We start from the raw sequence: 13,369 nt of genomic DNA, 5'->3' as shown, positions 1-13,369 counted from the left end.
TATATGGGACATCATTATACAACCAAATATTCAAATTTTGGGTTTTCCAGAAGGCAAATAAATGGGCAAAGGCATAGCAAACTTATCCCTACCTCCCCAAAAAAGCTGAAACTTCCCACATCTTTCAAGAGGTATACAGACATTCACATAGAGGAAGCTCAAGGATCCCCAGAAAGATTCAGTCCAAAATGGTATTGTCCAAGGCACATTATAGCCAAACTTTTAAAGTCAATGACAAAGAGAAAATTCTAAAAACAGCAAGAGAAAAGCATCAAGTCATATATAAAAGATTTCCATCAGACTAACAGTGGATTTCTCAGCGGAAATCTCACGGGCCAAGAGAGAATGGGATGACATATTCAAATGTTGAAAGAAAAAACAAAACTGTCAGCCAAGAATACTACACTCAACACAAAGCTATCCTTTCTAAATGAAGGAAAAATAAGTTATTTCCCAGATAAGCAAAAACTGAGGGAATTTATCATCACTAGACTGGCCCTACAAGAAACACATAAGGAAATACTATATCTGGGTGATATACGCCATCACAAAAAGACATGAAAGCAGAAAACACTGGTAAGGCAGACACAAAAATAAGAAAGAGAAAAAATTCAAATTTAAGGAGAAAATACACAAACCACACACACAAAAAAACAAACAGTAAAAGGAGAAGAAATGTAGGATATACAAAACAACCAGAACACAATTAACAAAAAGGCAGAAATACGTTCTCACCTATAAATAATAATTTTGAATGTAAACAGATTAAATCCCCCCAATTAGTCACCTATAAATAATAATTTTGAATGTAAACAGATTAAACCCCCCCAATTAAAAAATATAGACTGGTTAAACAGATTAAAAACAAGACCCAACTACATGATGTCTACAAGAAACCCACCTCACCTGTAAAGGCACATATAGGCTGAAAGTGAAGGGATTAAAAAAGATATTCCATGCAAATGAAAACCAAAAGCAAGCAGAAGTAGCTATACTTGTATCAGATGAAACAGACAGACATTAAGCCAAAAACTGTAAAAAGAGACCAAAAAAGGTCATTATACTGTGGTCCCTCAGTATACATGGAGGATTGGTTCCAGGACCCCAGTCTAAACCAAAATATATACATACTCAGTACCACAGTTGGTCCTGTGAAACCCACAGATACAAAAAGTAGGCCCTCTATATACTCAGTTTTGCATCCCACAAATACTGTATTTTTGTTGTTGTTGTTCACATGTGGTTGAAAAAATCATGCAGTTCATGCCTGTGATGTACCAGGTCAACTGTATAATGATAAAGGGAGAGAGAATATCATGATTCTAGATATATATGCACCCAACACTGGAGCATTTTTATACAAAGCAAGTATTATTAAACCTAAAGAGACAAACAGACTCCAATACAATAATAGTTGGGGACTTCAACATCCTACTCTTAGCACTGAACAGATCATCTAGACAGAAAATCCAAGAAACACTGGATTTAAAATGTACTTTAGACCAAATGGACCTAACAGACATTTACAGAACATTTTATCCAACAGCTACAGAATACACATTATTCTCATCAGCACATGAATAGACCATATGTTAGGCCACAAAACAAGTCTCAACAAATGGAATAAAACTAGAAATCAATAACAAGAGAAACTCTGGAAACTGTACAAACACATGGAAATTTAAAAACATGCTCCTGAACAACCACTGGGTCAATGAAGAAATTAAGAAGGAAATAAAAAAAATTCTTGAAACAAATAAAAACAGAAACACAACATACCAAAGCCCATGGGATACAACAAAAGAAGTGATAACAGGTAAGTCTGTAGCAATAAACACCTACATCAGAAAAGTTGAAAGATTCCAAATTAAAGATGGGCCTCCAGGAACTAGAAAAGCAAGAACAAACCAGACCCAAATTTAATAGAGTAAGAAAGGTCATAGCAAAACTAAACAAAATAGAGACCAAAAAGTAATAATCATACAAAGGATTAATGAAATAAAAAGTTTGTTGGAAAGGTAAACAAAACTGATAAACTGTTAACTACACTAACCAAGAAACAAGGAGAGAAGACCCAAGTAAATAAAATCAGAAACAAAAAAGAAGACATTATAGGCGATACCACAGGAATACAGAAATCATCAGAGATTATTACAAACAAATTGGAAAACCGAGAGGAAATGGATATAATCTACCAAGATGGAACCAAAAGAAAATTTAAAAACTGAACAATCCATAAGTAACAAGATTGAGTCAGTAATAAAAAGTATCCCTATAAAGAAAACCTCAGGATTGGATGACTTTACTGCTGAACTCTTCCAAGCTTAAGTAGAACTAACAGGAATTCTTCTCAAACTATTCCAAAAAAATTGAAGAGTACTGAATTGTCCCTAACTCATTCTGAGTCCAGAATTACCCTGATACCAAACCAGACAAGGACACCACAACAAAAAAAGAAAACTACAGGCCAATATCCCTAATGAACATAGATGCAAAAATCTTAAACACAATACAAGCAAACTGAATCCAACAACACATCAAAAAGATAACACATCATGATCAAGTGGGATTTATCCTTGGGATGCAAGGAAGGTTCAACATATGCAAATCAATTAATGTGATATATCACATCAACAGAATCAAAGACAAAAACCTTATGATCATCTCAATAGATGCAGAAAAATTCTGTATCTATTCAACATCCCTTCATGATATAAACTCTCAACAAAGCAAGTATAGAAGGAATATACAAACTTCAACATAATAAGGGCCATATGCAGCAAACTCACAGGTAAATTTATACTGAATGGGGAAAAGTTGAAAGCCTTTTCTCTAAGAACTGGAACAAGACAAAAATGCCTGCTTCCACCATTCTTATTCAAAACAGTACCAGAAGCCTTAGCCAGAACAATTAAGCAAGACAAAGAAATAAAAGGCATTCAGTGTGGAAAAAGGGAAGTCAAATTGTCCCTCTTTGCAGATGACATAATCTTTTATCTAGAAAAATCTAAAACTCACCAAAATATCTTAGAACTGATAAGTTCAGTAAAGTTACAGGTTACAAACATCAACATACAAAAATCAGTACTGTTTCTATATACCAACAACAAACTGGCTGAAAAAGAAATCAAGAAGGCAATCCCATTTACAATGGCTACCAAAAAAAAAAAAAAATCTAAGAATTAATTTAACTAATGAGGTAAAAAACCTCTACAAGAAAAACTACTGATGAAAAAAGTTGAAGAGGATACGAACAAATGGAAAAACATCCCATGCTCACGAACTGGAAAAATGAATATTGCTGAAATGACCATACTACCCAAAGCAGTCTACAGATTCAAAGCAAACTCTATCAAAATACAAGTGACATTTTACATAGAAACAGAGAAAACAATCCTAAAATTTGTATGAATCCACAAAAGACTCCAAATAGCCAAAGCAATATTGAGCAAAAAGAGCAAAGCTGGAGGCATCACACTACCTGACTTCAAAATATATTACATCAAACTATAGTAGTCAAAACAGCATGGTATTGGTATAAAAACAGACACATAGACTAACGGAAGAGAATAGTGAAACCAGAAATAAATCCACATATTTTTCAACAAAGGCACCAAGAACATAATTTGGGGAAAGGATACCCTCTTCAATAAATGGTGCTGGGAAAATTGGATAGCTATATGCAGAAGAATGAAATCAGCCGGGCGCTGTGGCTCAAGCCTGTAATCCCAGCACTTTGGGAGGCCGAGACGGACGGATCACTAGGTCAGGAGATCAAGACCATCCTGGGTAACACGGTGAAACCCCGTCTCTACTAAAAAATACAAAAAAAAAAAAATTAGCCGGGTGAGGTGGCGGGCGCCTGTAGTCCCAGCTAGGCTGAGGCAGGAGAATGGCGTAAACCCGGGAGGCGAAGCTTGCAGTGAACTGAGATCCGGCCACTGCACTCCAACCTGGGCGACAGAGCCAGACTCTGTCTCAAAAAAAAAAAAAAAAAAAAAAAGAATGAAATCAGACTCCTATCTCCTACTACATAAGAAAATCAACTCGGCCAGGCGTGGTGGCTCATGCCTGTAACCCCAGCACTTTGGGAGGTCAAAGTGGGCAGAGCACGAGGTCTGGAGTTGGAGACTAGCCTGGCCAACATGCTGAAACCCTGTCTCTACTGAAAATATAAAAAAATTAGCTGCGTGTGGTGGCACACGCCTGTAATCCCAGCTACTCAGGAGGCTTGAACCCCAGAGGCAGAGGTTGCAATGAGCCGAGATGGTACCACTGCACTCCAGTCTGGGTGACAGAGCGAGATTCTGTCTCAAAAAAAAAAAGAAAAGAGAAAAAAAAAAAATCAACTCAAAACCAATTAAAGACTTAAATTTAAGACCCCGAACTATAAAAATCCTAGAAGAAAGCACAGGGGAAGCACTTGATGACATTGGTATAGGCAAAGATTTTATGGCTAAGACCTCTAAAGCACAGGCAACAAAAACAAAAACAGACAAATGAGATTAAACTTAAAAGCTTCTATACAACAAAGGAAACAATCAATAGAGCAAAAAGACAACCTGTAGAATAGGAGAAAATATCTACAAACTATTCATCTGACAGGAGGCTATTATCTAGAATATACAAGGAACTCAAACAACCTAACAACAACAACAAAAAAATAATTTCATTAAAATATGAGCAAAGGTTCTCAACAGACATCTCTCAAAAGAAGTCATATACACGACCACCTGGTACATGAAAAAATTCTCAACATCACTAATCATCAGAGAAATGCAAATCAAAACTACAATGAGATATCATCTTACCCCAATTAGAATGACTACTATCAAAAAGACAAAAAATAACAAATGCTGGTGAGAATGCAGAGAGAAGTGAACTCTTACACACTGTTGGTGAGAATATAAACAAATAGGCTCATTACAGAAAACAGTATAGAGATTTCTCAAAAAACTAAAAATACAGCTACCATAAGATCCTGCAATCTCACTACTGGGTATTTATCCAAAGCAAAGGAAATCAGTATATCAAAGAGATATCTACATTTCCATATTTATTGCAACACTCTTTACAATACACAAGATATGGAATCAACCTAAGAGACCATCAATGGATGAACGGATAAAGAAAATGTGGTAAATATACATTAATAGAGTACTATTCAGCCATCAAAAAAGAATGAAAGCCTGTCATTTGCAGCAGCATGGATGGAACTGGAGGTCATTATGTTAAGTGAAATCAGTCAGATACAGAAAGACAAATACAGCCAGTTATCACTCATATATGGGAGCTAAAACGTTGATCTCATGGTGGTAGAGAGTAGAATGATAGTTACCAGAAGCTGAGAAGGTTGGGGAATACGGGTGAGGATGGCAGTGGGATGAAGAGACATTGGTTAATGGGTACAAACATAGAGGTGGATGGAAAAAATAGGTTCTAATGTTCAACAGCACAGTAGCATGACTATAGTTGACAATAATATACTATATATTTCAAAATAGCTAGAAGAGACTAGTTGAAATGTTCCCAACACAAAGATAAATGTGATGTACAGCCTAAATACCCTGATTTGAGCACTACATATTACATACATTTATCAAAATATCACATGTACCCCATAAATGCAAGTATTATGTATCAATTTTTAAAATTTAAAAGAAAAGAAATATGAAACAAATCCAAAGAGAAACCAAGGAATGGCTGGTCTCTCCAAAATACTGGTTTCAACCATCACTTACTGTGGTGTATTTCAAACATAAAAGTCATTACACTCCATCTACCAGCCATAAATCAAATACGAATGCCTATAACTTGACAAGTATGATTCAAAGAACAATGTGAACTTCAGTAGACCCTTCAGTCCTTTTAAAGGTAGCTGGATCAAAAGAACTTGGATTAAGACAATATTAGATTAGATACCTACCATTGCTCACCATCCGCCTGGCCACTTCCCACAAAACAAGTCCAAAGGCCCAAATATCGACCCTCTTGTAAGAATCGAAACAATCCACCTGAATGGTTTCATCTAGAACTTCGGGGGCCATGTAGCGCTTAGTACCCACACGGGGATTGTTCCCCACATCAAGCTGATTGGTGCTCTGGGAATGCATGACTGCCAGGCCTGAAAGGAAGAAGATAACAATGTAATCAAACCACTTCCTTTCTCATAAGGGGCTGCTGAAGGATTTTAAACCAACCCCAATCAAAAGTGCCCTCTTGTGGATCCAGGGTCACTGTTGCATTACACTTAGAATAATCCCTAGAATGCCCTTTGTGATTATTTCTGGGGTGAGAGCAGAAAAGGGACTACATGTCGGAAACATTCTGAGGCTATTAGGTTAATATATGAACCTCGAAGAGACACAAAGTTTTGGGTAAATGGTAGACCAATGCACTAAACCAACGTGGCCAGTGTTTGAAGTCCACAGGAAAACAGGCTCACATGTTGAATGTGAGCCTCTAAGTGGCTTAACAAGCAGCCAATTAAGCTCTCAAGCTCCACCACTGCTCTTACTAGTCTCCAAACACAAATTTCCAACAGTGTGAGATAGAGCATTTAAAGTAATTTATCACTACGTAAAGGGCAGATTGCTATAAGCACTGCTTTATTCCTAAAGGAAGAGCTGCTTATCTGAGCAATAATGCTGACCAAACCCACAAGCCTTTCTCTAGAATCATGGAAACAGACAGCATTTAACTGGACCTCAGTTGAAAGCACAACTCTGGTTAAATGAAAGGTTAAATGGCTTTCAAATGCTTTCTTAAACCATGACTCATTCCAGAATTCCTCAGTCAATTAGGGAGACAGGCTTTCTTCACTGGCCAGTGGGGAGACAGATACATGCATGCTGTATTTGTGGATGACTTTATGTTATTGATGCATACGCAGACTGACTGAAAATGATTCCTATAACATTTGTTGTAATGAAAAGTGCCAAACTGGAGCAAGCAGTCCCTGTAAACCACTGCAATGCAAATATCCCTTGGTGATCTCTCAAGCTGACTACAGAGAATGCTTCACCTTCCACTCCATGGCTTTGAATGTGTGGGATGACAATTTCATATAACATCAGGGAGCCAGCACACCTTATCTCATCCTTAATAATTAGCAAAGATACGGGCAATTGCATTAGACTGAAACAGACAGTGTTCCTCTTTCACCTGTTTTTATAATCAACCCCAAGATTCTGTGGACACTGTGAACATTTCCCAAATCCTATGCAATAGTCCCCGTCTTATCCTTCAGTTACCTACAGTCCAAAAATAGGTGAGTACAGTACGATTAAGGTATGTTGAGAGAGACCATATTCACATAAATTTTATTATGGCATACTGCTATCATTGTTCCATTTTATTATGTTATTGTTGTTCATCTTTTACTGTACCTAATTTATAAATTAAACTATAGTAGGTATGTAACAGGAAAAAACATAGTATATATAGAATCTGGTACTATCCTGGGTTTCAGGAATCCACGAGTATTAGAAGGTATTTCCCATGGAAAAGAGGGGACTACTGTATGCCCCTCCACCATTTGCAGAACCAAACAGTCAAAATATCAGAATATTTAAAAGGTGCAGGTTAAATAGAACATGGAGATATTCGGAAGATGGGAGAAGCTTCAAAGACCTTGTGGACATATGTTAAAGCCACCACAGCTAGGATCTCCAGGTGAGGCATAATTCCCCATCCTTTGAGTGTATGCTGGACTATTGAATAGAATGTGGCAGAAGTGACAGTGCATATCTTCACAATTAGAATATAAAAGACATTATAAAATTATAAAAGGCTTCCTGTTCAGCTCACCATGCACCTCTTAGCTCACCATGCACCATGTTATGAAGACACTCAAGCAGCCCTGTGGAGAGGTCCCCCTGCAAGGAACTGATACCTGCTGCCAATCATGGCTGTAAGTGTGTCGCCATAGAGTTGGAACCTCCGGCTCCGGTTAAGCATTCAGATGACTGCAACCTCCATAAGACCCTGAGCCAGAACCACACTGCTAAGTCATTCCAAGATTCCTGACCCTGAAGGGACTGTGTGAGATAACAAATCTGTGTTGTTTTAAGCTGCTAAATTTTACAAGTAATTTCTTCTTACTAATAAGTGATTTTTACACTAAACATGACAAAACAACCAGATGCAATTTGTAAACTTTGGCTGAGTTCTTCTTTGAAAAAACTGAAAATGAATATAAAATGATACTAGAGAGTTATCAATAATTTGTAGATACGATAAACTGATTATGAAGAAGATGCATTTTTAAGTATTTTGCAATTTTGGGATAGAATAAAAATAGGGATGAATTTTGAAGTATTGAGATGCCTGTAACACTTTATTTTCAAATGGATTGGCAAAAATATACACACAGCCACAGATTGATATAGCAAACATGGCAAAGTTTTAACAATTTTTGAATCTAGGTGTTTGGGATTTAAGTGATCATTATAACATTTGAATTTTTTAATAATAAAAAGTTAGAAAAATAGGCAAGGCACAGTGGCTCACATCTGTAATCTCAACATTTCGGGAGGCCAAGATGGGATTGTCACTTGAGCTTAGGTGTTCAAGATCAGCCCGAGCAACATAGTGAGACCTCATTTCTACTAAGAACAAAAAGTACTTAGCCAGGTGTTGTGGTGCACATCTGGAGTCCCAGCTATTTTGGAATGCTGAGGCAGGAAGATCGCTTAAACCCAGTAGATCGAGGCTGCAGTGACCTATAATCAGCCTGGGCAACAGAATAAGATCCTCTCTCAACCAATTAATAAATAGAATACTGACCTTTTTGCAGGATTAATCATAGAACACTATTTCTAATATGTGATCCTTAATTGCTAGGTATACACTGAAAAGTTATATACAAATCATGGTCTTACAAGAGTTGTTTCCTGTACCGCACTATTTACCATATCCTGAATAATAACTCCTTAACAGATTTTTATACAAACCCATATATCTAATTGGAAGGTTACAAGCCAAAAGAAATGTAGTTGAAGAATTAATTAGCTGGACTTACTGCAAAGTTCCCCTCAACTCCTTCCCTACCAAGTCCCATAAATCAAAACCAAGAGCCACCTCGATTTGTCCACCCTCCCCAGACCACTGGATTATAACAGAAGGTACAACTTGAATCCTTATTATTACCAGACATTTATAATATTTCTGGGCCTTATCAGAATCCTGTGACGTGGGCTTATTTTTTAGTTATATGAGTAATATACAATCACATTGGTTTTTTTTTTTTTCTTTTTTTTTTTTTTTTTAGATGTAGTCTAGCTCTGTCGCCCATGCTGGAGTGCAATGGCACGACTTCAGCTCACTGCAACCTCTATCTCCCGGGTTCAAGTAATTCTCCTGCCTCAGCCTCCCCAGTAGCTGGGATTCCAGGCACGCGCCACCATGCTCAACTAATTTTTTTTCTTTTTTTTGTATTTTTAGTAGAGACAGGGTTTCACCATGTTTGCCAGGCTCGTCTTGAACTCCTAACCTTTCAAGTGATCCATCCGCCTCAGTTTCCCAAAGTGCTGGGATTACAGGCGTGAGCCACCATACCCGGCCACGATCACACTGTTATGAAAGTTTCTAATAACGCAGAAGTACAGGGCACAGTGTCAAACCCTGGAGTTCCTCTTGGCTAACTCCCAACCCCACCCGCCTTCGCCCTCACTGTTCCTGTCTCACTGAGTGAAAGCAGTGTCAGTACTCGGGCCAGGTAAATAGATAAACAGACTTGCAAAAATATACAGGGTTAGTAATTAAGAAAGCCAGAATTTAAACCCAAATCACCCTGGCTCTAAGAGCCATGAAATAAGCCATAAAAGTCCTCTCCACCACAACTAAAAATGCCTGCAAAAAACTTTAGGGCCATGCTCTTTCAATGCTTATCCCAAAATCTTTCTTCTCCTGCTTGGGAAACATTGTAATTTCTCAATGTAAAAGCAAAGACTTTAAAAGGATTCAAAGGAAGTAAATTTTCCTAACATGTCAAATCCCTTATGTTTAAAAACAAACAAAAATAAACGTTGTTATTTACATAATTAAAGCTATTTTTGTCTAAACCTTTATCAGTCTAACAATAATTGCAATAATATGAATATCATATAAACCATGTTTAATCAAGTAGAAGGCCCTGAATAGTTCACTGAATTGAATATAGTTATTACAATTCAGTTCTCATTAGCACAATTATTCAGTCAATATTCCAGGAATCCAGGAAGAACATGGTTTTATATAAAATGCCACTATACATGAAAATACTCTTATTTATAATGCAATTAAAACTACATTGAGTACTACTCTAACACCATAAGAATGAGCTATCCTAACAGGGAAAAGAGTGAATCCATTGGGGATTATTTTCCTATTTCTTAACTTGACTCTTTTGCCTTGGTTACAGAATGATTTTAGAGACCACTTTTAAGACAAACTAATTCTACAGAGTATTTATTGTGCACCTACTTTATGTGAAGGTTTGTGACATCAGAATGCAAAAGTACTGGTTACTTCTGAGGTGGGGTGTGGCAGGGACTGACTAAATGAGAGTGAGGTAACTGTCAAGAGTAATGGGAAACTCTGTATCTCAACAGGGATTTGGGTTTTACAACATTTGTCAAAACTCTCAGACAGTATTTAAAATTTGTATATCTCACAGTATATAAATTTTACCTGAAAAAAGAAAAAGCAAATAATGCATTCTTGTCAATGATCTACTAGTGTACACACCGAAATCATCAGAAGAAAGAATTCCTTTGTCTGCAATTTACTTTGAACTCTATCAAAGGTTGAGTTGGACTGATGGATGGGAGATTAATAGATTAATAAATATGTAATAATGCTTAAGGATAGTAAAATGTTAATGTGAGAATCTATGTGGTGGGTATAAAGGTGTTCATTGTAAATGTTCAACTTTTCTGCATGTTTGAAATTTTGCATAACGTGTTGTGGGGGAGAGATGCAACTCAGCTAAACATTGAAACAAAAGTAAAACTGGTAATGAAAAAATATTTTTAGAAATTTACCCAAATCTGCTATGCAACACTGTCCATTCTTCTTAACCAGAATATTTTTGCTCTTTAAATCTCGATGGGCAATGGCTGGTTTCCCTTGGGTCCCAAATATCTCTATGTGCAAATGTGCAAGACCACTAGCTATGGACAGCACTATTCGAAGGCAGCTAACTGTATCCAGAGTAGTAAGCTGAAGATAGTCGTACAACGATCCCATTTCGTGATAATGTGTAATTAACCACAGTTGGGTACTGGAGTGTCTTGATGTCATATCTGAAGCAATGAAACCTGAAGAGACCAAGAACAAAATTAATACACATGAGAATTCCACATTATAACTTTAAGTATTTAGAAACAGCAACCTACACAGTAAATGTCATCTGTAACAAAAAGTAATTAAACTGACCAATTGCCCTAAGAGGGGGTTTACAGAAGCATCAACAGAGAAAAATAATAGCATTTATTCCTTAAAAAGGCACTGCTAATAGGAAAAGTTCATATTCATTTCATTATAAGCAATACTTTAAAGAATATTTTGCGTTCCTTAAGATTCAGATAGCAATAATATCTTTGTGCTCACCCATAATGATAGTGCCAAGCCCTTCGGCATGTTGATATTTTAGGAACAGGCCATTCATCAACCATCCTAAAAGAACACCAAATCTAAAACCTGAGTACTGTATTCTAGCCCTGACTCTGCCTGTGATTTACTTGTGTAATACTGGGCAACTCAATTAGGCTCCCTAGCCTATGTCTGCTCAAATGTAAAATAAAGGGGGAGAGTTTACATTAAATGATTGACTGATTCACAAAATAAAAAAAGAAACCAACCAAATATAATGAGCATTTATGATGCTCTCTGTCAGCCACACACAGAAAAACCAAGATGATAGTGTTTGTTGGCCGAAGACAGGTGTAAAAACGAAAACATTACAATAAAATGTGAAAAGTACTATAATATATATCTTCAAAAGGCAACGTGAGCCCAGAGCAGGAAATTATAGTAATTCAGACTAGATGTTACAATAGGCTTCCATTAGGAAGTAGCAACTCAACTGGTCTTGAAGTAAAGTGAGAGACTGACAAATGTGGATGAAGAGGTTGGAGGAGATTTTTCTTTTTCTTTTGAGACGAAGTTTCACTCTTGTTGCCCAGGCTGGAGTGCAATGGTGCGATCTTGGCTCACTGCAACCTCCGCCTCCTGGTTTCAAGTGATCCTCCTGCCTCAGCCTTATGAGTAGCTGGGATTACAGAGGCCCACCACCACACCTGGTTAAATTTTTATATTTTAAGTAGAGATGAGGTTTCCCCATTTTGGCCAGGCTGGTCTCAAACTCCTGACCTTCAGGTGATCCACCCACCTTGGCCTCTCAAAGTGCTGGGATTACAGGCGTGAGCCATCGCTACCAGCCCGGACAAGATTTTTCTAGACATCTGGAGGGAACTTTTGAGCATGCAGAAGACTGTCTAGAAGTTAGGGGCACTTCCTAACTTATGAAATAAATTGCGACGTTGCTTGCCTTTTCTGCTACAGAGGTGCCTTTCTAGGATTATTCTCACATATATGAACCACGCTGGTAGACAGTGAAGTTTGGGACTTAAAAAGAAGTGAGAAAAAAAAAAATTTAAGACAGATATGGCTTGAGGAAGAATTAAATGACTTATGAAAATGTAAGAGAAAATACATTAAAATGCTTTATACTTGCATAGTACTTTATATAAAATTTATGTCACTTTCACATATATTTTCTCATGAGATTTTTCTCAACAAGCTGGTAAGAAAGACATCATTATGCTCATTTTACAGATAATAAAGTTGCTGCTGTGAGATGCCAAGGATCACATAGCTATTTAAGTTGCTATCAACTCTGAATTTGGTGCTAGCTGTCCTGATACCTTGCATAGGAAGGCTCTGTGAGCCAAGAAAGGTCCCCTATTTGATCATCAACATCTTCATCATCGGCAACCACAACAGAAGCAGTTAATAATTATTGAGTACTATGTGCCTGGAACTTTATAGGCAATCCTTCAAAAACCACATGAAGTAAGTAGATCACATCATTGATACTAGATTCCTGTAGGTCTGATTCTAGAACCCAGACTCTTACCGACTACGCCATATTGTCTCCAAACAAATGATTTCTACTCAGAGAAAAAATAATTTCACATTTTCGCCTGAGGGACATATGCAAAGCAAACTGAATAATATTTTAGCACCTTCACCCTCTACTTCTTTCTCTCTCTTCCTCTAAGCCTATTCCCATGGCCAGCCCTGAGTCTCCCACTCCTTGCCTACTCCCCAATCTGCTTTTTCCCCTTGAAGCTGCTTCTCTTGGAGCCCTTAGCTGGCCAAAATA

At 37.3% G+C, this 13,369-nt stretch overlaps 1 protein-coding gene across 3 annotated transcripts in view; it reads right to left on the bottom strand.

Moving 5' to 3' along the window:
• The window catches only part of ACVR1 (activin A receptor, type I), a 155,637-nt gene that overhangs the window by 20,538 nt on the left and 121,730 nt on the right, over positions 1-13,369 (bottom strand). For all 3 annotated transcript variants that reach the window (XM_011949189.1, XM_011949191.1, XM_011949190.1), the window contains 2 exons: positions 11,025-11,300; positions 5,927-6,124 (listed from right to left, as the gene is read on the bottom strand). In XM_011949189.1, coding sequence (XP_011804579.1) covers positions 5,927-6,124; positions 11,025-11,300 — 474 coding nt within the window. The remainder of the gene's footprint in view (positions 1-5,926; positions 6,125-11,024; positions 11,301-13,369) is intronic.

This window comes from Colobus angolensis, unplaced genomic scaffold, assembly GCF_000951035.1.
Source record: "Colobus angolensis palliatus isolate OR3802 unplaced genomic scaffold, Cang.pa_1.0 Scaffold292, whole genome shotgun sequence".
Taxonomy (NCBI): Eukaryota; Metazoa; Chordata; class Mammalia; order Primates; family Cercopithecidae; genus Colobus; species Colobus angolensis.
Note: the sequence above shows the minus strand (reverse complement) of the source record. Positions and strands in the feature narration are given on the sequence as shown.